Here is a 9,371-nt window from a genome sequence, read left to right on the forward strand (position 1 = left end):
TTCACAGAGAATGATTCGTTCACAGCGAAAGATTAGTCCACAGTGAAAGATTAGTTTGCAGAGTAATTGTATCGTAGTGAAAGATTAGTTTGCAGAGAGTAATTCGTTCGTAGTGAAAGATTAGTTCACAGTGAAAGATTAGTTCGCAGTGAGTGATTAGTTCGCAGAGTGTAATTAGTTAGCAGTGAGTGATTCGTGAGTTCAATATGAACAAATATTTAATATGACTCGGTAGTCACGAATCTTTCATCAGACTCGGGAGTCATATAAAAGATTCGTTCATTTTGAACAAATCACTCGCGAACGACACATCACTACGAAAAGATCCGGGTTATTAGAGACGTCGGACAGGTGTCTTCTGATTCATTACAAAGAATCGAATCATTAACACGGCTGATTCAGTAACCGCCCAGACCTCCACAAGGATAGACATAATCCAGTGCTTCTGACCATCACCCACAGCTGATTCGTTTTCTCCCGGGAGCCCTGACATGCAGCGTTAATGTTTCGGCTGGACATGTGCCTTCAGGACTCTGAGATGACATTAACGTGGAGAGTGAAGCTATTCCTTTTTATGTCGTTGTCAGTCTTCCACTGTCTGTTAATTGAAGGTAAGTGAGACATTGTTTTCTTTGTTGAATTAACGAGCCTTGTTGTGGTGAAGTGTAATTTAATCACATAAATAATATTTTAGTTATTATTTATCATTTAAGATGCAACTTTAAAAAAAAAACCCAAACTTTCGTGTGCAAGGACCAACTCAAAAGGAGAATCTAATGTATAAAAATGTTTTTTGTTACTCTTTTTCTTGCTGAGAATTATCATAAATACACAAGCAAGATATTTTGAAGGTGAAGTAACATACCAAACTCTGGATATTCTATATACTTTAATATAATTTATATATTTATTATTATTTATTTATAATTTATCATATAGGATATGACAGAGCGTCGACCAGTGTTTGCTTATATAAATTGTAACAAACATAAATCATAATATACAACTGCACGGTGATCAACGGTTATATGAACGTGTTCGATTCTTTTGAAACTTCTGATTCTTCTTTCAGGGGCTCGGAGCAGACTTTCATTGACAGAAAGGCGACTTCAGAGGTAAATCAAGTGAAAGGCAATAGCCGATTCTCTTTCGCAGTTTTAAAACAATGTTACATGTTTTTTTTTTTGTTGTTTTTTTCCCCCACATGACAAACACCAATGGATGTGGGGATGTGAACTTGTGCAGAGTCAGAGTTGAAATTTTTACAAAGTGCGCTCTGTTCCTTCGGACTGTTTCGACCCACTAATGTGCGTGTTTGTGTGTGCCTGCAGAGGGGTTAATGCACTTCGGAGGAAACGGGATCTCCTTGGGGAAGAGGTTGGTACACTATACCTAAGAGAACCAGAGGAGGTCAGGGCACCCACATGCGCAACACCCCAGGCGGCACAAAGCGGCCTTTGTGGAGGATGAGGATACACTTGCTCACACATAAACCTCCTCCCCTCGCACTCGGACTCATTTTAGATTACAACTGCAGGTGCACCGACGTCACGGAACCACTAATAGACCTAATTAAAGAACTCCTTGTGTTGTTTATTCTTTTTTTTTTTCTAAGACCTATGGACCGCTGCTGTCAGAGGGTACCCTTTCACGTACCATTTTACACAACTACACTTCCAGAGATTCTTCTTCAGGTAAATGAAAAAAAAAAAAAAAATGTTTGAAGTGATTCCAAGTGCAACCATTCCAGAGTAAAGTAAGCCTCCGTTTGTTCATGTTTCCCCCACCAAGAACACTGTGACTGCCTCAATGGTGGCTGGTGTCAAGAGGGTGGTTTGTGTGACTGCACTCAGTTTCAAGCACTGGGAGACCGCTGCCAGATCAGTGAGTACTGTAAATCGCATTCATGCACGCACGCAAACACACACACACACAGCACTGCAGTTCATCCTAGTACTTAGTTGAATATTTCATTTGAAATATTATATAATAATATATTATATAATAATAATATAATATGAGCGAAAGGAGAACCACGGAGTAGCGAGGCCGTACTGTAATTATATTAAGCCAGTTTTGTTTGTATTGCTATTATATCATACACAACTTAAACATGATGCACAAGTTAAATCAGTGGTAATCAAGTCCAGTTTATTTTATTTAAAGCAACCTTCCAAAGTCAAATAATTGCATTCACTGCATCACTCTGAACTTTTAATTCATGCCTTTATCACAACTTAAGACAACTGTAGTAATACAACGTACTCCATTTTGGGTTTGGCTAGAACAGTACTTCTCAAATAGTGGGGCAAGTTACTTGAAAATGAGTTGCAGGTTAAATCACTTCCTGTTTTCAATCCATTTTTAAACCACAGTTTTCACTGGCTTTTGACTTTTGAGATGTTTGAGACCGTTTAGGCTATGAGCCAAAGGTCAGAAAGTCTGCATTTGTGAAACTATTGGAGTGTACTGGTGGTCATAGGATGACAAACCTGCATACATAGTATGCACAGGCAGCATTGATTAGTTACAAAAATACTTATCCCACTGACAAGGTGGTTCCTTTTACCAAAATCTCAACAAACATTACAGATCTGTATCTAATTTGAAACGTATGCCGTGGTATTAAGAGGGAAAATCTGAACATTATGTAGGAATAGGAATTTTAAGCAGTATATCAACAATGTGCAAAACAAAATTGTCAGTTGCAGAATTATTGAGAATCACTAATACAATCCTTTTCTGAGCAAGGGCGAAGGGAAGAAAATGAAGTTGTGACACTTTCTCCTGCAAGGTTTTTTCAGAGCTATACAGGTATTCATTTGTAAAGTACTTGTTGCCTTACAAATAGAATTACAATTTTCAGTGAAAATACTAAATCTTCCCTCTTTAGGAAAGTGTGGAAACTATTTAAGAAATGAATTATTAAACATATATCAGTTATCCTAAAATGTTTTTAAATATACCAACCATGTTTAAACCCTGTTACAGTAATTCAAACCCAAATTCAAATTTCACTACAATTGTCACTTTCACTTTTAACATAGCTAAAAAAAAAGTTATTTTTGCTACCAGACTGTGTCAATCAATATTTGTAACCGCAAAGGTCTTACAGTAAAACAAAAATAGGATCTGTACGTGACTACAGGAGCTGTAACTTACAATATCAAGTGCGTGCACATGGATATGTAGCCTTTCCTCCAAGTCATTCAGCAGAAATTAATTACCTGCACACACTGTGGTGGTTATGAGATTTACTCAGATTTCACTTTCCTTTTTTTTTTTTCATGCAGTACTCATAAGGCAAAAAACTTCATGGAGTCAGTACGAAGATTGGAATCTCGGAATGTGCGATCCAAACAAATGATTGAAATGTTGAAAAGTTTCTCATTGAAGAAAATATATTTGTTTGTGATGAAACTAATGTTAGCTTTAATATACGTCGTCTGCACGAACCATAAGTTTGGTTTTGGACAAATGTTTCCTTGTTTAACTTTTCTGCTCCGTTCCTTCTTAGTACCAAACCAGGGCCAGGACAGAGATGGAATTTGCAGATCATGGGGTCAACACCACTATGAAACGTTTGATGGAATATACTTCTACTTTCCTGGGACCTGCTCATACATTCTGGCTCAGGACTGTCATTCATCTACACCTCAGTACACTGTGTGGGTAAGAGCGTCAAATAGGGTCTTTTCTTGCTTTTTGAAAACAAACAAAACCACTGAAATAAACAGCATCTCTGTGTTAGAGAACAATAGTTGTTACTCATTTATTATCATAAATAAAAAAAAATGTTAACCTTAAAAAGGTGTTTTTAATGTACCAAAATATTGAAAATAGGCCTTACATGAATGGTAACGCCTGGATTTTTCCTGTTTGCTCTTTGTGTGTTTTTTTATTTATTTTTTTTATTTTAGTTTTTACTGCTGTTCCAAGATTTCTGCCACCTGCTGGCAATATTTGACACTCATTATTAAATAACTGCACGGTATTAATCGCTTTTGTGATACAGTAACACAGGGATATGGTTTAATAGTAATTGGGAAGTGAAATTTAGGAATGAAGGACACAAGGATTGTTTTTAAAAAAAAAATAGAAGAACATACAGTTTTACACATTTTACTAAAAGTCTAAAAGAATGGTCAGTGTCACTGGCAATGAACACTTTCCTTTGATTGTCCACTAATGTTTGTCTCAACATCTCAGGTCCACAATAGCAGAGTGTGCGACGGGAGCGTATATTCCTGCGCAAGGGCTCTCAGTCTGTTCTTCCCAAATGAGGAAGAGATTTACATATCTGGATATCAAGTCCACCAGGGAGGCCGCAGGTATGAGTGTGTGTATTCATTGTTGTTACCTTTATGGATAGGTTATATATGTTTTTCTTGTTCTTCATTATGTTTGTTGTTTTTTTTTTTTTTTTTTTTTTTTTTTTTTTTTTTTTTTTTTTTTTTTTTTTTTTTTTTTTTTTGGCTGAAGCGACTTCCAGTCCAGAAACTACGATAACTTATAATGTATAATCTCACAGTAGTTCCTGAAGTTAAAATACCTCCAGCTAGTTGACCTGGTCAACTTGTTGACCTACTGAAATGAACTAACATGTAGGTAACGAGACACTGAACCTGATTAGGATTACAAATAACACTCTGGTTCAGGAAAAACCCGTTGAAAAGCCGTTTTGAGCATTGGGTCGCTGACTCGTGTTTTAAGGTACAAGTACCGTAATTTCTGGTTAGCTATAAGCTGCTACTTTTTCACACACTTTGAACCTTGGCGGCTTAAACAATAATGCGGCTAATTTATTTGATTTATTTTTTCCGGGCTAACGAAGTTCATACCGCTAGAGATCAACGACTTGGTAGGCTAATAAAGACCCCCAACTTCACCTGTTTCGGTTTAGCTCTGCTGCGGACAAGCACAAAGTGAAGGGAGTTAGCCCCGGAGCTAATGCTAGCCTCTCCCATGTGTATTCCAACTACGGTCGGGGCGCCAAAGCCGGAAAGAGCTAACGTGTAACCAGCCGTGTCGCAGGCACTGTTAGGAAAAAAGCATTTATTTAATTAATATAAATAAGTAAATATCCCATGTTATAATGTAGACACTTTTGGCTAATAGAGAAGCGGCCTATATATTTTTAAATTTAGTGGATGCGGCTTATATTCAGGTGCGCTCAATAGTCCGGAAATTACAGTAGTTGAATTGAAGTTGACTTGGGTGCATTCCTATTTGTGCCAGGAGGGGAATCTAGCATATGATCCGTTCCAAATTAGAAAGCAAATGATTAATTAACAATTGTACCATTAACAAAACAGCTATTTACCTAATGTCTCTTCTTCATTTGCACTTGTCTCTGTGAGGCAGGCTAATTCTGCCGCAGACTATTGGCAGCGTCTTCATTGAACGACTTGCTGATTACCTCCTGGTGAAGAGCGCTTTCGGCTTCTCCCTGGCCTGGGATGGCGGTTCTGGTGTCTATCTGAAGATGAGTGAAGAGCACCAGGATTCTTCATGCGGCCTATGTGGAAATTTCAACCATTTTGCTGGTGATGACCTCCTCACTGCACGTGGTAAGACCAGTGCCCTTGATTGTCGTTTTTTCAACTCTCAGCAGCCACACATGGGTAATTTTTTTTTTGCACTGACTGTGACCTATTATTGTTTCAAGTAAGCTGAGAGGTATGCAGTAATTTGAAGACCAAATCAGTCAGAGGTCCAACAGCTGTTGGCAGTTCACAGCTATAAAGTTCTTATTATCTTAAAACATAGAAGGTGATTTTAAAAAAATGTAACCAGATTGTAATATTTGACACAGTAAGCAAAGTTTTTCAACAAAATCATTTTTGGTTGATGAATCATATAATACCAGAGGTGGGACCAAGTCATTGCTTTGCAAGTCACAAGTAAGTCTCAAGTCTTTGCACTCAAGTCCGAGTCGAGTCTCAAGTCAAGACAGGCAAAGTCCAAGTCGAGTCCAAGTCAGATCAATTTGAACAAGTCACAAGTAAGTCTCAAGTCTTTGCGCTCAAGTCCGAGTCGAGTCTCAAGTCAAGACAGGCAAAGTCCGAGTCGAGTCCAAGTCAGAACTGAAAAGCGTCAAGTCAAGTCCCAAGTCCTTACGTTTCTGTTTCGAGTCCTTTTAAATAAAATAATAATATATTTACACACATCACTTTGGGTTTTGGAGAAAGTATCAAGTCTTGTCGAGTCAAAGGGCCCGAGTCCAAGTGAAGTCACGAGTCATTGATGTTAAAGTCCAAGTTGAGTTGCAAGTCTCTTTACATTTTGTCAAGTCGAGTCTAAAGTCATCAAATTGATGACTCGAGTCTGACTATAGCCGCTTATCCATTACGGGGTCGCGAAAAAATAGAACAAAGAAACATGATCATTTTACAAAACTATGTCTCATCAAATATATGTCAATATGCTGTATATAGGTGTACTGTAATCAGTATATACTTCGTAGAAGCCAAGAAGATTTATTACAGGAAGGTCTTAGAAGAAAATGACGTCAGCTAATCCGTGGAAAAACAACTGATTTTGGGTATTAAACTTTTAGTAAATGAATTGTTCACAAAAGTATAATAACGTATGTTAATCAATCTGTATATATTTATTTAATGACATTTTAGAATAGGCTAAACCCAATGCCATTTTTTAGCTAGATAGAGAGCAAGAAAGGAAGATCGATAGATAAATAGAACTTTATTAATCCTTTGGTAGTTCCCTTCGGGAAATTAAGGTTATTTTAAATTTGATATTTTCTCATAAATATTGTTTTATTAACATGACAACCTATCAGAGGTGTGGACTCGAGTCACATGACTTGGACTCGAGTCAGATTCGAGTCATCAATTTGAACGACTTTAGACTCGACTTGACAAAATGTAAAGAGACTTGCAACTCGACTTGGACTTTAACATCAATGACTCGTGACTTCACTTGGACTCGAGCCCTTCGACTCGACAAGACTTGATGCTTTCTCCCAAAACCCAAAGTGATCTGTGTAAATATATTATTATTTTTAAAAGGACTCAAGACAGAAACGTAAGGACTTGGGACTTGACTTGACACTTTTTAAGTCTTGACTTGGACTCGACTCGGACTTTGCCTGTCTTGACTTGAGACTTGACTCGGACTTGAGTGCAAAGACTTGAGACTTACTTGTGACTTGCAAAGCAAGGACTTGGTCCCACCTCTGCGACCTGTTGTGTTTAAGGTATACCTACGGATGAGCCTGCAGTGTTTGCTAACAGCTGGGCAGTGGATTTGCCTCACGAGAGGGCCTGTCCTTCAGTAGATCTTGACTTCACTGGGCCCTGCCAGTCTGAGTCAGACATAAATGTAAGAACCAAAGAAATTCCATTCCATAACAATGAACACAACCCAACCCTAGATGGATGATAATGAATGAAAGAACAAATGCTGTTCATTTTGTTTTTGTTTTTTTTTTAATTAGAAGAAAGTCATTTTTTTTATTTCAAAAGTAAAAATGCAATTACTTGTCACTTTTGGTTTGGTTTGCTCGACTTTTGTTCTTGTACAATGTCATGCGCACATACATAACAACTATATTGTATTTGTGCGCAGGATGCCATAGAGAAATGTAGCGCTCTTCTCTTTTTCCCATTCTTGTCGTGCCACGAAAACATCGACCCAAATCCTTTCGTAGCCAGCTGCATATCTGACCTCTGCATGTGAGTTGAAGAAGCACACAGTGATCATTGGGTTCTTATTTTTTTTATTATTATTATTATAGAAAAAAATGACAAAAAAAAAAAAACGTCTTTTTTCCCCAGTTCGGATGATGAAGAAACATTCTGTCGAGCCTTAGTTGAGTACACCCGAGCGTGTTCACATGTTGGATACCCAGTGAGAGAGTGGAGGGATAGCTTCCCTTCTTGTAGTAAGTTACTCCGTTACCTTGTGCTCTTTTGAACTTGTGGGTTTGTAAAGTAAAACGCTGTCGACGACGTCTGTCCAAATTATAAATGAAAGCATAAAAAAAAAATGTATGCCCTAACGAAGGAAATCCACTATAAAAACTGCTTCTGGTTTTGAAGATTCATTTTCTGATGTGCCGAAAAATTAAATCCCTATTAACGATAGGGATTTAATTTCTACGCACACCCAGAAATTCGGCCTTAACCAGCGCTCTCTACGGACACCGACTCAAATCCTCATCTCATGAAATATTCAGCGTATCTCAGCGAATCAGCCAATCGATTTTAAGCATATCTGTGTCCAAATCTTGGTGACTGGACTTGGACCTTCACTTTCTTCATTGATTTTATTTTATTTGACATTTCTACAGCGTTTAACATACTTGTTTTAGTACTTACTTCGCTTACAGCTCAGCTGATATTTTAAATTCAAAAAAAAAAAAAATACAAAGAGCTCCTTGTAAGGGAACGAGACGTCAAATAGGTAATTTAATGACGTACCTGCCTGTAAATATAATTTGCATGATTGTTTTGGCACATATTTTACGCTGGTTCTATGTATTTGAAATTAAATCAAGCAGTAGCTGTGCTTCTGTTCTATACTTTTTGTCTGAAAGGTTCATGTTTTTTTTATTGTAGATGATGGCTGTGAGGACAGTTTTGTCTACAGAGACTGCATCAGTTGCTGTCCACCAACCTGTAGAACCAATTTGCACTGTCTGGATGGCTGCTACTGTCCTGACGGTACGTGAGGAGTGCGTTCAATACTGTACTTTGCTTTCTGTTTTTTCGGTAAAGGTGACCCGAAGGATCTGAATTCAGAACGTGTTTTCACAGGTCTTATCCTTCAGAATGGAACCTGCATCGCTGTCTCTCAGTGTCCATGTGTTTACCACGGAACGTCCTACATGCAAGGACACGAACTTCACCAAGGGTGCAGTGTTTGGTGAGTACATATTTCTCATATGTGACACATCTTTATTAAGTAAGATGGGCTGCGAATATTTAAACCCCTTTTTTTTTTTTTTTCTTTATTTAGTGTGTGCTTCGGGGGAGTGTGGAACTGCACTGAAAACAATTGCACAGGTAGGACTGTTACCGTAAGGTGACTGAAGCGGAATTACTAAGGATTGTTAAAGAATAGACAAGTTGAGTTTAATGCTATTAATATTATAGTGCACTGACGTGACACACGGAAACACAGGTAGAGATACTTTTAGTACAACACAACCTAACTATGAAAAAACAAAACCAAAAAAAAAAAACGCATGTAATTACAGTCCAATACACAAAGCAAAGGGTGGATGCACATGGAAAAAATATAAACATGTCATAAAACAGAAACTCTAAAAATAGCAGGGACACCCAGACTTCCCTCTCCCTCGACACTTCCTCCAGCTCTTCTGGGGGGGGGGCGTTCCGAGGCGT

The 9,371-nt window shown here is 38.0% G+C and overlaps 1 protein-coding gene across 1 annotated transcript in view; it reads left to right on the forward strand.

The window, feature by feature from the left end:
* The first annotated feature begins 388 nt into the window (after positions 1 to 388).
* The window catches only part of otogl (otogelin-like), a 37,814-nt gene continuing 28,831 nt past the window's right edge, over positions 389 to 9,371 (forward strand). The window contains exons 1-14 of the mRNA XM_025056339.1: positions 389 to 611; positions 1,073 to 1,115; positions 1,332 to 1,377; positions 1,616 to 1,694; positions 1,792 to 1,884; positions 3,518 to 3,672; positions 4,210 to 4,331; positions 5,365 to 5,570; positions 7,220 to 7,344; positions 7,591 to 7,697; positions 7,800 to 7,906; positions 8,583 to 8,687; positions 8,781 to 8,889; positions 8,983 to 9,029. Coding sequence (XP_024912107.1) covers positions 503 to 611; positions 1,073 to 1,115; positions 1,332 to 1,377; positions 1,616 to 1,694; positions 1,792 to 1,884; positions 3,518 to 3,672; positions 4,210 to 4,331; positions 5,365 to 5,570; positions 7,220 to 7,344; positions 7,591 to 7,697; positions 7,800 to 7,906; positions 8,583 to 8,687; positions 8,781 to 8,889; positions 8,983 to 9,029 — 1,453 coding nt within the window. The 5' untranslated portion in view covers positions 389 to 502. The remainder of the gene's footprint in view (positions 612 to 1,072; positions 1,116 to 1,331; positions 1,378 to 1,615; positions 1,695 to 1,791; positions 1,885 to 3,517; positions 3,673 to 4,209; positions 4,332 to 5,364; positions 5,571 to 7,219; positions 7,345 to 7,590; positions 7,698 to 7,799; positions 7,907 to 8,582; positions 8,688 to 8,780; positions 8,890 to 8,982; positions 9,030 to 9,371) is intronic.

Source organism: Cynoglossus semilaevis, chromosome 6 (assembly GCF_000523025.1).
Source record: "Cynoglossus semilaevis isolate Cse_v1.0 chromosome 6, Cse_v1.0, whole genome shotgun sequence".
Lineage (NCBI taxonomy): Eukaryota > Metazoa > Chordata > Actinopteri > Pleuronectiformes > Cynoglossidae > Cynoglossus > Cynoglossus semilaevis.